Source organism: Crinia signifera, chromosome 1 (assembly GCF_055691185.1).
Source record: "Crinia signifera chromosome 1, ASM5569118v1, whole genome shotgun sequence".
Classification (NCBI taxonomy): Eukaryota; Metazoa; Chordata; class Amphibia; order Anura; family Myobatrachidae; genus Crinia; species Crinia signifera.
This window is the reverse complement of record NC_139217.1, coordinates 374,002,596-374,026,113: the sequence shown is the minus strand read 5'-3', so window position 1 is coordinate 374,026,113 and position 23,518 is coordinate 374,002,596. Positions and strand designations below refer to the sequence as shown.

Below are 23,518 nucleotides of genomic sequence, written 5' to 3'. Positions count from 1 at the left end.
AGAGGTAAATCCAGGAGCAGAGCATTCTCTCCCTCCTGGAGAGGGTCATATTGGGAGGTATGCTGCTAGGCGAGTTATTAGCATAAAACAGCATATGGGCATTCTTAAGCGACCCCAACATTGCAGCCTGATAACCACAGCCCTCAAACCAGCCCTGTCCATAAGGAAGAGATAGATAGTTGCTAATATGTATGGTCTATGGTCTAATAAGTCGTTCTATAAATATTAAAACCTTTTTATGGTAGTATGTAGATAAAAAAAATCAATGAACAAGATAGCATAGTAGCACACATATGCCCTGTCACAAGGAAAAGGAGATTTGGGTAAAGAGGAAAACTATATAAAAAGTGTAATTATGTTAGAAACTCATTTCTAATAATGAATAGCCCTAATTATTCTAACACAGGCAGAATGATTTGTTTGCGTTAAGATAAAGATGTTTGTATTTAATCCAGTTTCATTCAAGATTTTTTTTATTTTTTTTTAAGAAAACCGCATTTATATTATTTGCAATCAATTTAATATCACCATGTTTAAGTCATAAGCATTATTACATAGTAATGTAATATCTTTGTGTTTTTACATTTATACACCAGATATGGTGAATAATATTTGGATTATAGCATTAGCAATTAAATTATGTTGTGATTGCAGTTTGCAATAAGGCAAAAAAAATAGCAGTAGACTTCATAAGAACGACCACACTCAAACTAATGCCGCCCATACACGGGCGAGCGTTCCGTGCTTAACTAGCATGGATCACATTGCCTGTGCATGCAATGCGATGCAATGTGATGAAAACAAATTACAAAAAGTATGTGCAAGCACATACTTTATGTACTGTGCGATGAGGTGCCGCGGGAGCGCGCACCTCAAAGCACACATTGGACAGCACGCATAGCAGCGTGTATGGGCTGCTTAAGAATAATTGGTGACAGAACTTTGGCTTTAATAGACATGTATCTTATTTCTGCTTTTTCCTCTGAAATGCTAGGTCTTGGTGAAATAAAACTACAGATTTTCACTAAAAGGCACATAGTGTTCAGCTGAATAACATATTCCTTTTGCAAAGAATTGACACCATCAAATTGCATATCAAAAATAAACATATGTAACCTATATAATACAGTGTCTCCAAGTTTAGCTCTTCAGCACATTGTGTATGTGTGTGTTCAATGTAGACTTTTTCTTCAGGATGCCACGTCCTACCCCTTTGTTATGAGGCACTGTGCACCCTTCCGCTGCCCCCCGACGTGCTGAAAGGCCATGCTGACAGCTCTTCCAAATGTGCCCCCGCAGCTTCCTGTGTCAGGTTGCGATACATATTACAGCCGGTGCTGCTGGATATTTTGTGGGTGAGAAGCCGGGGGCACTGCATTACCTGTGATAACCGAGGACATGTCGGAGAGCAGCCCCAGGCCCCATTTCCATACCAACTGCTGCATGGAGTTTGGGAACTGTCCGGGTCCTCCCTGCGCAGTCAGCAGGTGCCGGAGAAAAAGTCTTGGCTGCCACACAGAATTGGGAGAAATTCCCCCTTAAGTGGCCTAGAGGCACCAGGTATTAGTGCTACCGTTACTATGTGCCCAGGCCATGGCTGGCATCGCTCCCTGGTACAGCAGCAGCAGCAGCTGGAAGTAGTGGCTTCACTGCTATAATGTGCTCAGGCCCTGGCAGCCTGGTTACAAGCGAGCGTGGGCACGCTTACCTCCTGCCGCTATAGCAGTCTTCCAGCTGCCGCGCTGACACAATGCTCAAGTCCTCTGCTGAGTGGCTTGTCAGCTATTGCAGGTGCCCCCCCGCTGCTGCATTAAATCTTTTTGGGGGAGTGGTGTTTGCCTGCTCAGTGCGGGGAGCCCATTTGTCAGCTTTCATTTTACTGGATATACTGAACTGCATACACTAACTTCAAAGGAAGAGCAAATTAAAAAGCCTTCGCTAAAAAGATGCATGGCTGCTATAAGCTCACAATGCTAGATATTACCTGGACTGCATATCGTGGCTGCTTGACAAGCTAACTGATAAGTGACAACAGTGAGGTTCATTCCTGGAGGAATTATCATTGGAGTATTTGCTGCCAACATTTGACACAGTTTTTGGGAAACCAGAAAGAGTAAATGAGCAGTTTGAGCATTACGGTGATTTTCATATAAGTCCCTAAAAAAAAAAATTAATAAAAAAAAATCTTAGCATTAATATAGTAGTATCCATGTGACAAGACACATATACACATTAATCAGTACAAGACATTATAGGGTAGAATTTATTGGTGCTCTGCCCTGAGCTATCCAATCAATGCCGTTACCCTAATTGATAATACCCAGAGGGTACACAATGCATGCCCCAGAAACAGTGAGGAACAATCTACATTTAGCACACTGTCTAGAGCAGGCATGTCCAACGTTGGCCCTCCAGATGTTGTGAAACTACACATCCCAGCATGCTTTGCCACAGTTTTGCTATTAGAGAATGCTAAAACTATTGCAAAGCATGCTGGGATGTGTAGTTTCAAAACATCTGGAGGGCCAACGTTGGACATGCCTGGTCTAGAGCTTATTGCGTGTGGTGGTTCTAGAACTCTGGGCACTTAACTCAGTATCGATGAAGTAACGGGTTAGCCGCAGGCTTACAACATTTGGAAACTGAAAGTTGGAATGCCTCACCATTCTAATGGCGTTTGAACGCAAGAAAGCCACTATTGGAACACAGAGCACCATTTCCGCTTCCAGTATCCAGAGAGCGGAAATAGAGTACAGACTGACTGGTAAGCGCAATGGCGCTGGAATGCACTACCAGTGAGTGGAATGCAAAAACGCCACTTCCGCTTCTGGGAATCCAGATAGCGGAAGAGAATACAAGATGGGAAATACATCTTCTAATTATGGAACGATTCTGAAAAAGTGGATAGCGGATTGCATGAATAACAATAGAACATACAGGATTAGTGGAACAGGTATTATCCATGTCTGGCAATAGGCTTGTTTTAGAGGTTTAGGATTATGGGTATATAAACAGACCCCTCACAGTCTCACTTCACATCTTGACAAAGATACGTATTGAAACGTGTTGGTGGATAAGGGAGAGAAGCAGATGCTAAGGTGAGAAGAGTAGGTACACCAGGTAGAGTTTCCGGGGATGCCTGTGGAGATTTTAACATCATGCTTGTTTAGTCTACATTTACTGTGGACTAAACCACAGGGAGTCCTGCTTTGGCTTCTTTGTTTTTAATCACTTTTATTGTATTCATTAAAGTAAGTATTGCACCATATGCCGGTTTTTCTATCTTTCATGAAACCGGAAAACCTTGAGATTGAGGATAGCTGAAAACCATATGGCCAAAACAACCATTTAAGCTTATTTTTCTACCTATATAGGAGACAAACCATAATGGTACGAGTCCTAAAATTAAGAGAGTCTCTATATAAAATCACATAGAATTAAACAGTATTACACTATTGTGGTATCCTTCTTTTCTCTTTCCTGGATTCTTTTGATAGCAGTAATAGATTTTCTGAGGTCCAATCGGTGACGTTACCGCTCCATCATATACGTTTGGAGTCTACCAAAAAGTAGACAAAACTGAACGGTACGGGACCAACAAAACTCTGTTTAATCCCAACCAATATTACACTATTATATCTTATTTTCTTTTGTTTTTGGGTAAATTTTCTAAGAGGAAAAGAAAGTCAGACAGCGCCGGGGACCGTATTGGTGTATTTTCTGTGTGGCATTGTATTCATCTGTGTAACTTGGTACACATCACTAAAGACAGTCCCTCTGAGCAGCTTATGCGCATAAGTGTTTCAACAACCCTTAATACTTAACCTAGTATCTATGAGGTAACGTGTTAGCCGCAGGCTTACAACATTTGGAAATTGGCAAAGCAATTGAATAGATCTGGAAGATAAACCCAAAAGATACAGCCATGCAATAATTGTAGTCACCAAATATTTACCTATGATAATACCAACGGTTTCTGTATTTCAAATGTAACAATATAAACATTGTACAATAAGTGGTTCTTTTAAATTAGTATTTAAAACAAAAAAAATGTTTGAAGGAAGGAAAACAAAGGAAAGACAAAACAAAATAAAACAACATACATTAATACAGAAGATGACCTGTTCCATTTTTTTTTTTAATGAAGAATGAAGCAACATGAGATACACAGAAAAAATATGATGCAAAGCTTTGCAGCAGAACTAAATATCCTAAAAATAAAGTCTTGACTGAATGTAATAATAAATTTAGTGCAATCATATGTTGTGTTTTACCTGCAAATCTGCAGTGTTTTTTCAACCTTCCCAGAAATTAGAGCCATTAAGGCCAGTTCTGCACTAAGACCTTGCTCAGTGAGCCGCAAAAGCAATGCAAGTCTGTACATCTTGGACTCGGTTGACGGAACTTTGGAACTCTCCTCAATGTTTGGACTCTGTTTGAGTGCATTTTCAGATTTAGACAAGGATAAAGCCGTCTCATAGGCTATAATGTGCTCTTCTCTGAGCTGAGACACCAACGAGTCATTCTCATATTCCTCTAGTGAAAGAAATATATCAAAATCTTCCTGTAATAAAAATAAGAACAGAATAAAAAATAAATATTCAAAAAAATTTACTTTTTTAATAACAACTAACTAGAAAAATTTCCAGATTACAGTTGCAGAAAATTCCAAGTCTTCTAATACTCAGTGGCAGTCAACACAATGTAGCGAAGTAACTTAATAGTGAACACAACTAATCAATTAGAAATTAGGTAAAATATCATAAAAAGATTTATAAGAAAAAAATAAATATTTTAATAGTCAAAAAAGGAAAAAAAGGTGGAAAACAAGAAATAAGAGAAAAGTAGAAAAGTAACATGGGATCTTACCTGCAAATTAGAGATTGCTTCAAACATTTTAAAATTTCTTTCACAAATCTCACTTTTTAGAGGATGATCTGCAAAATAATAATAATAATAATTACTATTTAACATAAACATCCACCTTACATGTTAAGGGATACTGGTTTACTATATATACATGTATACAATGGTATAAATTATAAAGTGGACTCTGAAGTATTTTAATTCAGTGTCCACTTTATGTCTTTTTATTAATGGGTAAAAACAAACATTATACTCAACATAAAATCAAGGTACTTATGTAATAACTGGGCTGCCGATTTTTAAATCGGGTCCATCGCATCCGATGCGATGCGATGGACCCGATTTTTCCATAGGATTCAATGTTAAAATGGACTGAGTCCATTTTAACATGGAATTCAATGGGAAAAGGGGTCCTTTTCATACCCCTACTATCCAAGTGGGCATGGAGTTGGATATAAACCTGTGGCGAGCGTAGCGAGCCCGAAGGGTGGCGAGTGTAGCGAGCCCCGCGAGGGGACACAGAATACCGTTCGCTCGCCACGCTTCGGGCTCGGTGGCTCGCTAAGCTCGCCACAGGTTTATATCCAACTCCATGCCCACTTGGATAGTAGGTGTATGAAAAGGACCCCTTTTTCCCATTGAATTCCATGTTAAAATGGACTCAGTCCATTTTAACATTGAATCCTATGGAAAAATCGGGTCATCGCATGCGATATGGTCGTATGCGATGCGATATCGCATCGCATCTGATTGTATGCCTTAAGTTAAGGCATACAATCAAAAAAATCGGCAGCCCAGATAATACATAAGTACCAAAATCAATTCTCCCGAGTCCATCTGGAAGACAGGAATTAAACTCTTCCCCTCTTTTCTAGGGCCTACCACTTCCTTAAGTAACAGTATTCAGATGTGTATTTAGTGTTCATACTAGCACCCGCTATATTTCAAAACCCATGCAGTACTTCTTCCCTGCCTGGGGTGTCGCTGTCTGCTGTGGTGTTTCTAGCACAGGTCTGGTTTGCATATCAGCGCTGATATACAGACCACACTGTGCTAGGACCTATACAGCAGACAGCGACACCCCAGGCAGGGAAGAGGAACTGCATGGCTTTTCAAATATAGCGGGTGCTAGAATGAACACTAGTATTGAACAAACTAAAAGGATAACATGCAAAAAGCACAACTGACACAACAATACAACCAGGGGGGTAACACCGTGTCCCCCAGATAGAGAAAAATTGAAGAGACTGGTATTACAACCTAGCAGAAGTAATGGCCAAACGAAACACCTCTTCAAAAAAAAGAAAAATAAAAACACAGTAAAAGCTGACAGAGGATCAAAGACCAAATGGAAGTCCTCCTAATGGTGAACTTATTAACATTAACTAATGTGAAAAAGTACTTCAGGTGCTTACAGGTTACCTTGGGTTCCTTTGTGACCTTGCAAACTATTAGACACATTCCTCTTGGTGTGATCTTAGTTGATCAACCACTCCTGGAGAGGGAAATAATCGTCTGGAAATTCCTCCATTTTTACACAACCTCTCTGACTGTTGCAGGAGTCCAAACTCCTTAGAGATGATTTTGTAAACTTTTCTAGCCTGATAAGCATCAACCACTCTTTGACATATCAGAAGGGTGTTGTGTTCCTGGTAGTGACACTGGTGGACCAGTGGTAGAAGTCCTATGGATTAAACTATGATGCTTAAGGTAGTTTTGCTCAGTGCTTTGTTGGACAGAACGCACGTGTACTAGTAGTTAGCTAATACCCTAGCCAGAGGCCTAGATTCTAACACTAAGAACCCACACAAGGAGATATAGACTCTCCTGCATCTGACGTGCAGGTTGTGGCCCATGCAAACAAATGAACAAAGTACTACTATCCGCTTGGGTTCATATCTGAAACTTATGATGCACAATAGAGAAAAGGTCAGACTAGAACCGACAAAGTTTACAACTAAATCTTAAGATATTTAGAACATTGGACTGGGACCGATGGTATGTAGAATATCAGCTAGAACTGTTGGCATTTGCAAGATCAGGCAAGAATCAATGGTGCTACAATAGCAGGATAGAACCAATGGTCAATATTGGTCTGGAACAGATAATGCTTCCAATATTGGGCTGATGGCGCTTCAATATCGGGTATGGAACCAATGGCCGGACTAAGACTGATGGTACCCTGTATTAAACTGGACAACACAGTTATGTAGAATTTGTTTAGGGCTGTGGATTGCACTGTGCAAAACTAAAACAGAAAGGAACTGATTGAATGCAATAGAGCCAACCAAGTCAAAGCTGAAATGAACAATGCCTTGCAGAGAATGAAACATGAGAGATCTTAAGAGCAAAGAGGTCAATACTTGAGCAGTGTAGGCACAACAGGGTACATGGGGCAAATGTATTAGCCTTAGAGAAATAATCAAATTGAAGGTGATAATGCAGCAGCCAACCAGCTCCTGTCATTTTTCAAACCCAGCCTGTAACTTGACAGTTATGAGCTGATTGACGATCACCTTCAATTTTCTCTCTTCCTCAGGCATAATACAACTTCATTCCATAGGAACCGACATTCAGTACATAATGTTCGGTCCCTACTAGCGGCCATGATAAATACCCACCAGTCCCAACATAGAGATACAATCGTTCTCAGTTGTGATGCAGACAAGGCCTTTGACCGGGTGTCATGGCAATATTTAACAGCTTTATTTCAGGCCCAGAACTATGGCTCGGATTTTATTTACATATTTCAGACCTTATATCATACTCCCCCCACATTCCTAACTATTAACAATTCAAATACCAACTGCTTTCAACTATTAAGGGGCACCCGTCAGGGATGTCCACTCTCCCCCTTGTTGTTCAACATGGCCCTAGACCCTCTTCTTAGACATTTTTTGGCTAATAGGGGATGGAAGGGTGTCCAGCTAGCACAGACAGAACTCAAGGTATCCGCATTCACTGATGACCTTTTATTATACATGTCTAACCCCAAACAGGCGATCCCAATATTGTTACCCCTCTTGTCAGAATTTGAAAAAGTGGGTGGTTTTAAGATAAACTACACTAAATCGGAAGCACTGGCCTTCTTTCCAGAAGCAAAATTAGGTTGGGAGAGTTCCTTTCCTTTTAAATGGGCCCCAAGAGATGGGATTACTTACCTGGGCATAAAAATTCCCCACATCCCTCTCAGCTATATTCATTAAACTATAGTCCATTGTGGTCTAAAACAATTGCTGATTTTGCTAGATGGGCTCATCTGCCTCTGTCGTACATAGGTAGATGCTATTTATTGTCCTACAAATGCTCCCAATTATCCCACCAAAAAAAGATATTGTCAAATTTAATAAAGACCTCACAAAGTTTATATGGGCTGACAAAAAAACCAAGGGTGTCTGTATAAAATGCACCAAAAAAGGGAATTGGGGGACAATTTACCGTGCCTCAGAACATACGCCATAGCGGCCAACTACAGGATAGCTATTGATTGGATAACAGGAACAAACACCTTTACTAGCTATTCTAATGAGCAGAGCCTTATCCCAAGTAGGGATGCCAATCCCGGGGCATTTTTTCAATCCCGGGATCCGGGATTGAAAAATGCTCAATCCCGGGATTGAGCATTGCTGGCAATGTGGGGCATACTTGTTACTGGCCCTGTGGGGCATTGCTGGCACTGTGGGGCATACTTGTTACTGGCACTGTGGGGCATTGCTGGCACTGTGGGGCATACTTGTTGCTGGCACTGTGGGGCATTGCTGGCACTGTGGGGCATTGCTGGCACTGTGGGGCATACTTGTTACTGGCACTGTGGGGCATACTTGTTGCTGGCACTGTGGGGCATACTTGTTGCTGGCACTGTGGGGCATACTTGTTGCTGGCACTGTGGGGCATACTTGTTGCTGGCACTGTGGGGCATTGCTGGCACTGTGGGGCATACTTGTTGCTGGCACTATGGGGGTATACTTGTTGCTGGCACTGTAGGGGCATTGTTGGCACTGTGGGCGCATACCCAGTACCATGGGGTCATACCGGGCACCGTGGTGGCATTCCCGTTTCTGGCACTGTGCGGGCATACCTCATGGACACTAATAGTAGCCTGGACGTCACATTATCAATGACAATTCCACACACAGCCTGGCAGCCATCGATGATGACTGTATGGCTGTGTGTAGTACATTAATTGCTGCAAGGGTAAAGTGTATTACAATTATATAATTTCCTTCCTTTCAAATCAAGGGGGTAACGACGATCTAAATATATTTTGGGGTAAAAAGGTAAAAATAAGTTCCCTGACCCCTGATGTAAAGTATTTGTTACTATGGGGCAGATGTATTAAGCCTTAACAAGAGATAAATGCCAGGGTGATAAGGAGAGATAAACGTCCAGCCAATCAACTCCTTACAGACTTTTTTCGGTACTTGTTTAGTTTCATGGCGGCAGCACGAGGACGCTGAAGCTATGAATATTGGCAGCTTGCCAGACTGCCTTAAGCTACGCTATTAGCAAAGCGCCTGTTTGAATTCTGGCAGCTTGCCAGCTGCTTACTTGTTTAGTTTCAGGGGCGGCAGCACGAGGACGCTCTAGCTATGAATTCTGGCAGCTTAGTTGTTTAGTTTCAGGGCGGCAGTGCGTGCCGCCTTACTTCTGTAATGTATGTTATCAGCGTGCAACGCTGACTCCTCCAAGGCAGCCCAGTGCTGGTACTCCTAAGCTCCTGTGAAGCCTAGTGAGCGCCTCTCACACAGCGCTTGTGCCAACTTGTTTCGCCGCACTTCGGGCTCGGTGGTTCGGCACACTATATATAATCAACTCAATGCCGATGTGGATAGTGGGGGTATGAAAAGTATGGGAGGACGCGTACCGCCACGCTTCGGGATGGCGTGGATGGTGGGGGTGATTCAGGAACACATTCACACATCTGCGCGCTCATACAGTTACTAGGCAACATCTGCGCGGTCAAGGCAGTCTGGCAAGCTGCCAAGATTCATAGCTAGAGCGGGCTCGTGCTGCCGCTGCTGGAGCGTCTGAGATGCTCCCACGTATCACAAAGATGGAGTGCCTCTCCGCCGGCGCCTTCATGATCCCCTCTCCACAGGACAGAGGATATCATGCAGGCACAAGCGCTGTGTGAGAGGTGCTCACTTCATAGGAGGTTAGGAGTAGCAGCGCTGCCGCCCTGAAACTAAACAACTAAGCAGCTGGCAAGCTGCCAGAATTCAAACAGTCGCTACGCTGAAAGCGGAGCTTAAGGCAGTCTGGTAAGCTGCCAATATTTATAGCTTCAGCGTCCTCGTGCTGCCGCCGTGAAAATAAACAAGTACCCTTTTTTCAAACACAGGCTGTAACATGGCAGTTAGCAGGTGATTGGCTGGATGTTTATCTCTCCTTATCACCCTTGGATTTATCTCTTGTTAAGTCTTAATACATCTGCCCCTATGTGTCTAGCCTCCTTTCGCGTTAAACAGCCCTTCTAGTGCTCGACTCTGTATCTTTTTGGACACAACAGCGGCTTCTGTCACATACTGAATATAGCCATGCCGCATATCATTTTTATCAACAGAAGCTGTGTGTCTTAATGGCTCAGTTTTGCAAAAAAGTCACTAATGGGAAAAGTCACAATAGCCTGTCAATATTACAGAACTACATAACAGTATTGTCAGCACTGCTGGCTGTGCATGACCCACCAGAGCAACACTTGTATTGCTCCATCAATGCTGGACTAAAATTCCTGGCACACGTGCAGGATAAAGAGAAATATGAAAAATTCTTCCAGTAACTGAAGATGCTGTATACTACACACTGTTCTTAGCTTCCTAATTTAGAATTACATGTAATGTCTTGATATAATTAACCCCTTCCCGACATTTGACGTACATTTACATCATGGTCGGGATGTACTTCCCGACGCATGGCATAAATGTACGTCATGCATTTAAAGTGTCACCGCGTCTATAGACGCGGTGACAGAGGGGAGATGGCTGCTGTCCCTGACAGCAGACATCTTCCCCCATTGCCCAGGGGGGGCAGCGATGCCCCCCCCCCCCATCGGCGATCGCTGTGATTGGCTGTTCAAATGTGAACAGCCAATTGCAGCGTTTTCTGTGTACCGGCGAATAACGGCGCTCGGTAACACAGGGATCGGTGGTGATTGGTGCTGTTAAGTACAGCACCAATCACCACCGGGTGTAAAGGGGTCACTGGTGGTCACCCCACCTCACCCCACCTGCCCCCAAGGCTGTGATTGGTCCGTCGGACCGACGGACCAATCACAGCCATTACACCTCAGAGAAAATAACGGAGACAGCCCTGCAGCCGCCATTCCGGTCAGGAACAGCGTGCAGAGCGGTCTCCGTGCCCATCTGTCCTCTTATACTGACCTGATCAGCGTTGGTGGTGTGGTGGCATCCGTGCTGCCTGCTGCTGGTGCTTCCTGGTTGTTGTGCTGCTGCTGCAGCGTCATTGTGTAATATAATTTTGTGCTGCTGCTGCTGCAGCGTCATTGTGTAATATAATTTTGTCTCTGCTGCCCCCCTTTTGTGCTGATCAGTATAAATTAACTGATCAGCAACTTTTTTGGGGTGCAGGTTTTTTTTTTTATATACCCCGTCAGGTTGCACCAAAAGTTGTGCGCCTGCTGCCCCTCACTGCTAATCAGTGTTGCATCACTGATCAGCAGTTTTTTTTATTTATTTTTTTTGGAGGGTGCTGTGGGGGTCTTTTTTTTATTTTTTTTACACCCACGGTGATTTTGTGGGTGTCCTGTGGCCGCTGAGCGCTGATCAGTGACGTACATCACTGATCAGCATTTTTGGCACAGGGTTGATCTAATTTTTTTTTTTTGGGATCAAATTCCTGTTGCCTTTGACTGATCAGCAGTTTTTTTTTTTTTTTGAGGGTGCTGTGGGGTCTTTTTTTAAAATTTTTTTTACACCCACGGTGATTTTGTGGGTGTCCTGTGGCCGCTGAGCGCTGATCAGTGACGGACGTTACTGACCAACATCTGTGCTCAATTTTTGGCGCAGGAGCTTTTTTTTTTTCTTTTAACCCCTTCAAGGTTGTACCAAAAGCTGCCTTGAAGCTGCTGCCCCTTAAGTGCACTTACACGTGTTAAAGCACTACATACACACTACATACCCCCCCGTGTTGAAATAAAGTTTGTACCCCCCCTACACTATACACGTGTTGAAACACTACACTTACACAAACACAAAAATAATAAAAATGTCCCAATCATCCCAAAGACTGTTATCAGCGGAGGAGGCATATGCCCTTATTGCCTCTGACACTGACACAGCCAGTGAAGTAAGCGATGAATTTGCATTCGTCTTAAGCTCCTCTTCCTCCTCTAGTGATGAGGGACCCCCTCAAAGACGCCCCCGTAGAGCAGCTGAGACCCCCCCCCAAATGATTGATCCCATATGGACCCCACCACCAGACAATTTTGAGCCCCAGGTTCCTGAGTTTTTGGCCAACCCAGGAATCCAATTTGATAGTACAGGCCTCAAAGAAATTGACTTTTTCAAAGTATTTTTCTCTGATGATTTTATAAATTTAATGGTGGACCAAAGTAATTTATATGCCCAGCAGTTTATTGCTCAAAACCCCACGTCATCATTTGCTAGGTGGACCCCTGTAGATGCAGTAGAGATGATGATGTTTTGGGGTCTGGTGTTACATATGGGCATAGTTAAAAAGCCAGAAATTAGACAATATTGGAGTACAGATGTTCTGTATAGCACCCCACTTCATCGTATGGCCATGACCCGGACTCGTTTTGAGACGATCCTTAAATTTTTGCATTAGAACGATAATGCACAGTGCCCACCCAGAGATGATCCCACCTTTGACCGGCTATTCAAAGTCAGGCCGGTCATTGATAATTTCAGCGCCAAATTTGAGATGTACATCCCCGAAAAATTCATTTGTGTAGACGAGTCACTTATACATTTTAAAGGAAGGGTTAAATTCTGCCAGTACCTTCCCAATAAGAGGGCAAGGTATGGCATAAAAATGTATAAGCTGTGCGAAAGTACCTCAGGGTACACCCACAGGTTTAGGGTATATGAAGGGAAAGACACAAGAATTGAACCGCCAGAATGCCCCCCCTCCCTCGTAGGTGTTAGTGGAAAGATTGTCTGGGATTTAGTGCACCCCTTCCTGGATAAGGGTTATCACCTCTATGTGGATAACTTTTACACCAGCATCCCCCTGTTTAAGGCCCTTGGTTCAAGAGGTACAGCAGCTTGCGGTACTGTGCGCAAGAACCAAAGAGGCCTCCCAAAAACGCACGTTGCCCAATTACTGAGAAAGGGTGAAAGCAGGGCACAATCCACCGAAAATATGTTGTTGGTCAAATATAAGGACAAGAGGGATGTCCTTATACTGACAACAATTCACGGAGACAGTACCACCTCCATCCCTGTACGAGGTACCAGTACCCACACCTCAAAACCTATTTGTATCCTAGATTACAATAAGTACATGGGTGGAGTGGATCTTTCAGATCAGGTACTGAAGCCGTACAGTGCCCTGCGGAAAACAAAAATATGGTATAAGAAGCTGGCCGTGTATATCATCCAGATGGCACTGTATAACGCTTACGTACTATTCCGTTCTACCAGCCAGACGGGGACATTTATGCACTTTCAAGAGGAAGTCATAAAGGGCCTAATATTTGGGAACCAGCAGGCAGAGGGCCCCAGTACTTCTAGTACTGGCCCCCGTATTGTATCAGGGCAGCATTTTCCTAACGAAATCCCCTCCACTGGAAAAAAGGGCAGGACACAAAAAAGGTGCAAAGTTTGCTATAAAAAGGGAATAAGAAAGCAAACTATTTTCCACTGTGAAACTTGCCCCGACAAACCCGGCCTATGTATGAAGGAGTGTTTTAAAATATACCACACATCTATGGATTATTAGGTTCATCATTTCACCGTGCTTCGGGGGTCTTGCTAATGCGACATAGCACCCACCATTCATTCCACCAGAATCTGTGCTGCAAAATCCAAATATCACTCCTTCCCTTCTGAGTCCTGCCATGCACCCAAATGGTATTTTTTGGTCACATATGAGGCATTGCCGTACTCGGGAGAAATTGCGGCACAGATTTTGGGGTGCTTTGTCTCCTTCATTCCTTGTGAAAATGAAAAAATTTGAGCCAGAACTGCATTTTTGTGTAAAAAAAATGTAATTTTTCATTTTCACAGCCCAGTTGTACCAAAATTGGTGAAACCCCTGGGGGTTTGAAATGTACACTATACCCCTAGATGAATTCCCTGAGGGGTGTAGTTTGCAAAATGGGGTCACTTGTGGGGGGGTTCCACTGTATTGGTGCTTCGGGGGTCTTGCTAATGCGACATAGCACCCACCATTCATTCCACCAGAATCTGTGCTGCAAAATCCAAATATCACTCCTTCCCTTCTCAGTCCTGCCATGCACCCAAATGGTATTTTTTGGTCACATATGAGGCATTGCCGTACTCGGGAGAAATTGCGGCACAGATTTTGGGGTGCTTTGTCTCCTTCATTCCTTGTGAAAATGAAAAATTTTGAGCCAGAACTGCATTTTTGTGTAAAAAAATGTAATTTTTCATTTTCACAGCCCAGTTGTACCAAAATTGGTGAAACCCCCCTGGGGGTTTGAAATGTATACTATACCCCTAGATGAATTCCCTGAGGGGTGTAGTTTGCAAAATGGGGTCACTTGTGGGGGGGGGTTCCTAACTTTTAGCATTTTATGGTGCCTAGAAACCTACATGGTGCCTAAAAAATAATCTCATAAAAAGGAGGCTCCAAAATCAAGTAGGTGCTCCTTCTATTATGAAGCCTGTGGTTTGGTCAACGTGCACACTAGGGCCACATATAGGATATTTATGAAAACAAAAGAATTGGGGGAATCAATTTTTAGTCACATTTCTCTAGTAAAATCTACTGTGTTCCTTAGAAAAATGTATTAAAATTGAAAATCTGCAAAAAAAATGAAATTTAAAAACACTTTGTTTTAACCCCTTCCCGACATATGACGTACATGTACGTCATATGTCGTTGCGGGGGAATCAAGCCAGCTCACGGAGTGAGCTGGCTTGAAAGAGAGCAGGTAATGGCTGTATATTACAGCCAGGTACCTGCTCTCACGGCCACGAGCAGCGAGTTCGCCGATCGTGGCCGTTTAACCCTTTAAGCACCGCGGGCAAAGCGCCCGCAGTGCTTAAATAGCTGATCGGAGGGGGGACGCCCCCCTCCGGCGCCGATCGGGGCCCCCCGCGGCGAGATCGGAGGGTGCCGATGGGTTGCCATGGCAGCCAGGGGTCTAATGTAGACCCCTGTGCTGGCCATGTCAGCATTCCTATTACATCCTGCCTGAGGCAGGATGTAATAGGAAGTGCTGAAAATCACTATGTTCAGCCATAGAGCTCTATGGCTGAACCTAGTACAGGCGATCGCGCCCCCTAGTGGTCAAGTACACTAGGGGGCCTTGTAGTAAAAGTAAAAAAAAAAAAAAAAAAAATTTTTTAAAAATATAAAAAAATATTAAAAGTTCAAATCACCCCCCTTTCCCCATTTCACAAATAAAAATAAATAAAAAATAAAAAAAAATAAACATATTTGGTATCGCCGCGTTCCTAAAAGTCCGATCTATTAAAATATAACATTAGTTAACCCGCACGGTTAAAGGCGTAAACGGAAAAAAATTCCCAACGCCAAAACTACGTTTTTTGGTCGCATCGCCTACCCAAAAAAATGTAACTAAAAGAGATCAGAAAGTCGCACATATCCCATAATTGTATTAATTAAAAAGTACACTTTAGCCCGCAAAAAATGAGCCCTCACCCAGTTCCGTAGGTGGAAAAATAAAAAAAGTTATAAGCCGCAGAACATGGCGACGCGACGCAAATTAGAAAAACCGTAAAATTTTCTATTTTTTTTTTTGTGGTAAAACGTAACGAAAACTATATAAGTTTGGTATCACCGGAATCGTAACGACCCATAGAATAAAGATAACTCATCATTTTAAACGAACTATGAACTCCAAAAAAAACGTAACCAGCGCAAAATTGTGGAATTGCGTTTTTTTTCCTTTTTACCCCACATTGAATTATTTCCTGATTCCCCAGAATATTATACGGTATAGTAAATGGTACCATTAAAAAGTACAACTTGTCCCGCAAAAAAAAAGCCCTCATGTGTCTATATAGCCGGAAAATTAAAAAAGTTACGCTTATTTGAACGCAAGGAGGAAAAAAAAAAAAAAGTTAACAAAAAACGCCCCGTCGGGAAAGGGTTAATTCCTGTGAAACACCTAAAGGGTTAACAAACTTCCAAAATGCTGTTTTGAATACTGTGAGGGGTGCAGTTTTTTAAATGGCATCATTTATGGGGGTGTCTCACATACAAGTCCCTCAAAGTCACATCAGAACTGAACTGGTCCCTAAAAAAATCAGTGTTTGAAATTTTCTTGAAAATTTGCTATTCATATTTTAAGCCTCCTAGTGTCCAAAAAAATTAAAAGGAGGTTGAAATAATGATGGCAACATAAAGTAGACATATGGTCTTTGTTAGTTATTAACTATTTTGAGTGGTATGATTATTTGTCTCACAAGCAGAAAATTTAACATTTTGCAAATTGCAAAATTTTCAATTTTTTTACGACATTTTGGTATTTTTCACAAAAAAACACAGACTGTATCGACCAAAATTTACCACTAACTTAAAGTACAATGTGTCACGAGAAAACAATCTCAAAATCACTGGGATAAGTAAAAGCAATAAAAAGTTATCCCCACATAAAGTGATACATGTCAGATTTGAAAAAAAAGGGCTCTGTCAGGAAGGCAAAAACAGGCTGCGGCGGTAAGGAGTTAAGAGTTATATCCTGTCCATGTTAGAATATTTATATAAGTATAATTTCTCTCGTATCTTAACTTAAGATGCTGAGATCAGGACTGCTTTCGGGCAGGTGAAGCACATCCCTGACAAGCTGCGGCATGTTTCAGCTTATCTAGGCTTTAAGGCCTATCACGGTTTGTGTACCTCCAAAGGACTACATTGCAAAGAAACACTGTGGAGAATTGGTTAGGCTACATTGGAATTTCACAACGCACATGAGGAATCGAATCACACGGCAAGCCTAATGCACTAAATTTGGACTATATACTGTAGTACAGATCTGTACTATATGGTCTTGCCTGCACAGTCTATTTTTCTATTTGATTTTGATGCCGCAAGACCGCGCATCGGGATGGAACCGGCAGCAAATGTGGCTGAAAAGCATTCAATGTTGATTCGATTTTGACTATATAAGCAAAATCAAATTGAAAGCAAGGCAGAATTGTACCATGTGTACGGGGTATCAGTTGCACTCAGATATACGTGTTAAAGTACAAATTAATCAGAACATTCTCCTTGTGCATCCTAGTAGCACAAACTACAGTAGGAGCAAGTTTCATCTTTGCTCCTTTGGGCAGGGCTAGCCATGGCTAGCCATGGTTAATCTATTGTTCTCAACTGCAATACAATACGTATTGCAGCTGAGAACAATAGAATAGCCATGGCTAGCCATGGCCAAAGGAGCAAAGATGAAACTTGCTCCTACTGTACTAGTGCGATGTTTAGACACACAATTTGTATATAAAACAGACTGATGTAGATGGAATGGCCTCATCTGCGGTGTCCGTGTTGGAAATCTTGTGTTTGTATTTTCATAGCCCAACTACAGGAAAACGAATCTCTTATGGACACAATTTTTTTTTTTTTTTTTTTGAAAAGTATTTTTATTCAATTTTCACGAATAAATAACAGGCAAAATAACAGGGCTAGTGTAGAGAGTGCCTCACCCAGGGCTATTTATCCTGCTGTGCTTTGGCGTGTCTGAGTGTTTCTTATATATACTCAAGCTTCTTGAGGAGCGCAAGTGTATGATCATCTGCAGTTTCAGTGTGTGGTTGACCAGAATGGGGTTATAGCGGTTATTATTTACTTAGGCTCAGGTCATGTGTAAGTCTAATGTCTCCAGGATTTTGTTCTGAGTGGCCAGAGGTTTAGACCGGATATATGGTTCCCACTTTCTCAGAAAGGAAGCTGAGATAGAGTGTGAGGAATGGATGGAGTTGTACCTGTCAAAAGACATGTAGCCATTCAACATTTCCTCCACCTCTGAGATGTTGGGTTTGTGATTGTTGATCCAGGACTTTAGGATCACCTTTTTCGCCACTGTGAACAAAATCGTTAGGAATGGTATGAGTTGGCTTTTGTTTGCCTCTAGTTGCCATGCATCAAAGTTGAGAAATAATATCGGTACTTGGAGAAGGCTAAGTTTCAGAGAAAGGTTGTTATCTAGGTAATACAGTATTTTATACCAGAACTTTTTTATGTTCCCGCAGGTCCAGAAATTGTGGAAGAAGGATGCCGAGTGGTACCCACATTTCAAACATCTTCCTGTCTCTGCGGGATCAAAGTAGCTGCGCTGTTTCTGTGATAAAAATGCCCTATGTATGAATTTGTAATGTGTTTCTTGCATGGTTGCTGATTGTAGGGTTTTCATCGAGATCTCATAGTATTTGTATATATCATCTATTTGAACTTGTGGGATGTCATTTCTCCATGAGATTATGGTTTTTTCCTGCATCTCTAATAAATCTTTTTTCTGTAATTCTGAGTATATGAGTTTTGTTTTAAAGGAGTCCTTCTGGAGTTTTGAGACCCACGAATGGAGTAATGAGTGGGAAGAGGCTATTATGTTTTGGATGGGGAGTGACGAGGCGAAGTGTTGTAGTTGGATAATCGAGAATAAAGCATTACTGGGCAAACCGTATTTCTGCTGGAGGTGGGAGAATGGGAGGACCTTGCCACCCGGGTCGAAAACCTGGGATACCAGTTTCAGGCCTTTATTTTCTATTCTGTTGAAGATGGGGCTGTTCACCCCTGGTGGGAATAATGGGTTACCACATATGGGGATCCACTCTGTCGCTTTTGGGTCTAAATCAGTTTTGGAGCACACAGTATGCCAGGCTTTGTGGATATCCTGGAACAGTGGGTTTTTATAGATTTGGGCTGGGATTTGCTTTTCTGTTAGGTGTATTATTGCTCTGGGTGAGTAAGGGTATAAGATGGCTTTGTCCAATTTATATAGAGAGAAATAATCTGCCTCCTGTAGCCACCCCATTGCAAAACGGGCTAATAGAGAGCAGGAATAATTTTGGATATCCGGGAGGCCTAGTCCTCCGTTAGTTTTGGATAGTTTTAGCTTTTCTGCTGAGATCCTCGGTTTTTTCCCGTTCCATATGAATTTGGAGCAAGCCTGTGTCAATTTTTTAACATCTATTGGTAGAATTTTGGTTGGGAGCATCTGCATTGGGTACATTATTCTGGGGAAAATAACTGATTTTACTACCTCCACTCTTCCCAAAAGGGATAGTGGGAGGGAGGTCCAGTCCTGAAGGGTTTTTATAATTTTTTCTATAGTTGGAGGAAAGTTTTTTTTGTACAGGTCATTTAGTTTGCTGGGGATTTGGATGCCGAGGTATTTTATGTGGGACTGTTGAATTTTAATTAGATGTAAGGAGTCTGTGGGTGCAAAGGAGGGGGGTGGGCCTGTCAGGGGTAGTAATTCAGATTTCTCTATGTTAACCTTATACCCTGAAAAGCTGCCAAAATCCTGTAGCATCTTGAATATCAATGGAATGGCGTGCTGTGGATGTGACAGAAACAATAGCATGTCATCCGCGAATAATGATACGCGGAGATCTACTTGGCGGATTTTAATTCCCTGAAATTCGGGGGATTCTCTCAGAGATATTGCCAGCGGTTCCAGAGCTATTGCAAATAGCAATGGGGAGAGGGGGCATCCCTGCCTTGTCCCTCTCAGGATGGGGAAAGGTTCCGACAGCTCGCCATTGCATATAATCCTGGAAGATGCTCCCTCATACATCGTTGAGATTAAGTCTATGAAGGCCTCTGGGAAAGCAAAGCGTCTCAATGTATGGTGCAGGTGGTCCCAGTGTACCATGTCGAAGGCCTTCTCAGCATCCAGAGATAGGATTGCCTTCGGGTCCCGCGACACGGCACACTGGGACGCCTGAATCGCCGCCAACACTCGTCTAATGTTGACCACTGAGTTTCGCCCCATAACAAAACCTGTTTGGTCTATGTGTATCAGTTTGGGGAGGATTATTTTGAGTCTTTCGGCTAGTATTTTCATGAGTAATTTGTAGTCTATGTTCAGAAGTGAAATTGGCCTATATGAGCTTGGCAGAGATAGATCTCTGCCTGGCTTTGGGAGCACTCTGAGGGTGGCTGCGTTGAAATGGCTGGGTATAGTCTTGGAAGAGAGGATGGAGTTGAAAACCTTAGTGAGTATTGGGATTAGTTTAGCCGACAGTAATTTATAGTACTCTGGGGTTAGGCCATCTGGGCCGGGTGCCTTGCCTAATTTAAGTGTGGAGATGGCCCATGCTACTTCTTGTTGTGTTATAGGCTGGGAGATGATTTGTGAATCCGTTTCGGATAGTTTGGGTGTGTTGAGGCCATCCCAGAATTTATTTGAATTTTCTTGGCTGGAGTTGGGTTTAGAGTATAGTTCTGTATAATAGTCACAAAGTACTTTAGCTGTTTGGGTGTTAGATGTCGACAATGTGTTGTCTTTTTTGCGCAAGGGTCTTATTGTTGCCGGGGCTCTTTGTCCCTGGAGGAGGGAGGATAGAAGTTTGCTAGATTTGTTCCCGAACCTGTGAAATCTAGCTCGCTTAGTGTGTGTGTATATTGACTCTGTTTTCTCTATCAGGCTTTCATAAGTTCCCTTTTCTTTCAAGTATGTGGCCCTTGAGGCTGGAGAGGGGGCCGCTCTAAAGTCCCTGAAGGCATCTCCTAATCTTAGTTGGGCTTGTAAGAAATCCCTTTTTACTGTTTTTTTTGTGTGTGCCATCTGAGAGATTATTTCCCCTCTGATTGTGGCCTTTGAGGCCTGCCAGAACAGCAGGGGGTCTGCCCCCTCCGCCTCTGCATTGTCTGTGGAGTAGTTATCCCAAGCTAATTTGACTGCATTTCTCAAATGGACGGAGGTCGCTAGGGTGTGGGGGCATCTCCATGTTGTGGTTGTGTGGTTTTTCTTGTTAAAATGGATTTTCATGTGTACCACTGCATGGTCTGAGATCACTATTGGGGAGATTTCTGTGTGTTCTATTTTGGGCAGCAGATAATGTGAAAGGAGGATGTAGTCTATTCGCGACATTCTGCCTGTGGATGCAGAGAGGCATGTATAATTTTGATCAGTAGGGTGTAGTACCCTCCATGCATCCAACAGTTGCAGTTGTTCGCAAAATTTGGGTATACCAAACTTCGGGAGTTTGCGTGACTTAGTGGGGTGAGCCTGTCTGTCTAATATATTTGATGATACCAGATTCATGTCTCCACAAATGATGATTGGGGCGTGTATGTGAGGAGTCAATATCTTAATCAACTGTCTGAAAAAGGGGTTAGAGTATTGGTTGGGGGCATAAACATTCATACATACAAATTCCTGCTGTTCATACTTCATTATGCACATCACAAATCTGCCTTGGGGGTCAGATATAACTTTAGTCACTTCTATGTCAATATTACTTTTAACCAGTATTACCACTCCCCTCGCCTTTGAGGTGTACGAGGAAGATGCTAAAAGCTTCCACTTTAACATATTAAGTTTCAGTACCTCCTGGGGCATTAAATGCGTTTCTTGAATACATACTAGATCAATATGCAGCTTATTTAAATGAACGAGCATTCTTTTTCTTTTAATTGGGGAGTTAATCCCTCCCACATTCCAGCTCGCTATATTAAGAGCCATAGCCTGAATCCAACAATTTTATCCATAAGCACAACAGTTTGAGCATACACTATCATCAATACCTTTGTCATTAGGTGGTCACACACTCTGGAGAGGGGGGAGTGGATTGGGACAGAGGGGGCGGAAAGATTTGGGTATGGAAAGAAAAACAGAATTAAATCAATAACTAGCCATATTGGCGTGCTTCCGTGGAAGAAAGGGTGAGATGGGTCCATCTCACTTCGCATCAATTTCTTGTAGGCTCCTTCGCCTACCAGCTCACTTAATAAAGATAACTGAGTATATGTCTCTTAATATGAAATAATTATACAACCTTGTCTCGCCCATTATCCCAGCTTCTTAAGGGGGCCGATTAGAGTTTGGTGTCCCTCATTTTATAGTGGAATCTTTAGTGTGACTGCCTTACTAGGCGAGAGTAGGTTGTCTTTGCTTCAGGTATTCCTATTCAAATAAAGTCCGCACATACGATCTCTTCTGTGCATTATTCACAATCCGACATGTGGTTGCTGTGCTGATCTGAGGAGTGTTCCTCTAGCAGGAACCTCTCCGCGTCTTTAGCTGACATAAAATCTTTGTAATTGGCTCCATCATAGATCCTGAGTTTTGCAGGGTACATCAATGCGAACTTGCGTTCTAGTTTGATTAGATGGGAGCACACTGGCGAGAATTCCTTTCTTTGTCTGGTTAGTTCCGCAGTGTAGTCCTGGAAAATAAGTATACGGTGACCCTCCCATGTGAGGTCTCTGTGCCTGCGGGACATTGTCCATATTAATTCCTTATGTAGGAAGTTCAGTGTTTTAAATATGACCGTTCTAGGTCTTGCACCCTCTTGTGGCCGCAATGGGCCCAGTCTGTGGGCACGTTCGATCACCATGTCAGAACACCTGTCCTGTATATTGAGTAATTCAGGGAGCTTGTTTTTAATAAACTGGAAGAGATCATTCCCCTTCAGTGATTCTGGGAGTCCCACTATTTTCAGGTTCAGCCTCCTAGATCTATTTTCTAAGTCTTGGACCTTGTTATACAAGTATAGTAAGTCCTTTGAGTGCTGTTTGACTGTGGGTTTTAGTTCTGTCACATCTTGGAAGCATTCTCCCACTCTGAATTCTGTCTCCCCCACCCGCTGTTGCAACTGTGCTAGTTGCTTATTAATGTTGTTAGTTTGCTCTTGCAGCAAGGGGGCTATTGCAGCCCTGATGGCGCTGACCATATCGCCATATGTAACTGGGTCTTCTGCGCGTAGAGGTACCTTGCTTTCCGGGGTTGGGGAGGCAGGTAGCGGGTCTTCTGTCCCGATGTCAGGTGCTGGGAAGGTGGCTGACTTGGAGTGCTGCTGTGTGGGTGATAGCTTCGCGCCCGATGCCCGCGTGAGGTCTGCGGCCGCCGCCATCTTGGATGTGGCAGGCGCTGCCGGTTTCGTTTTCGTTGCGCGGTTTCTGGTGCCGGGCATCTCCGCTGCGGGTCTTTCCATGCGTGCTGGGGTGTCAGCGGGTGCCGGGGGATCAGTGGCGGTTGTTTCTGGAGGCTATGATAGCCGTGAAAGGTGATTGTGAGCTGGTCTGGCAGCGGAGCTCTCTCTCAGGCTGCTTCACATGCCGCTGCCGGAACCGGAAGTCCCTCTTATGGACACAATTAGTGTATTTTAAACGCCCAACTACTACACAAATAATTCCTCACAGACAAATTTTTTAAGTGCCTGAATACTACACACTGTCATAAAATTCTTCGACAAGCTGGCACAACAGAGTGCTAAGCAGCTTTCAGGAATGCCCCCACATAGTGCTAAGTAGCTCCTAATGTTTTGACACTGCAGTTTTGATTTTATGAACA

At 43.0% G+C, this 23,518-nt stretch overlaps 1 protein-coding gene across 1 annotated transcript in view; it reads right to left on the bottom strand.

Moving 5' to 3' along the window:
• The window catches only part of KNTC1 (kinetochore associated 1), a 227,099-nt gene that overhangs the window by 86,981 nt on the left and 116,600 nt on the right, over nucleotides 1-23,518 (bottom strand). The window contains exons 33-35 of the mRNA XM_083151336.1: nucleotides 4,870-4,937; nucleotides 4,275-4,564; nucleotides 1,985-2,157 (exon numbers count right to left, since the gene is read on the bottom strand). Of these exons, the coding sequence (XP_083007462.1) occupies nucleotides 1,985-2,157; nucleotides 4,275-4,564; nucleotides 4,870-4,937 (531 nt within the window). The remainder of the gene's footprint in view (nucleotides 1-1,984; nucleotides 2,158-4,274; nucleotides 4,565-4,869; nucleotides 4,938-23,518) is intronic.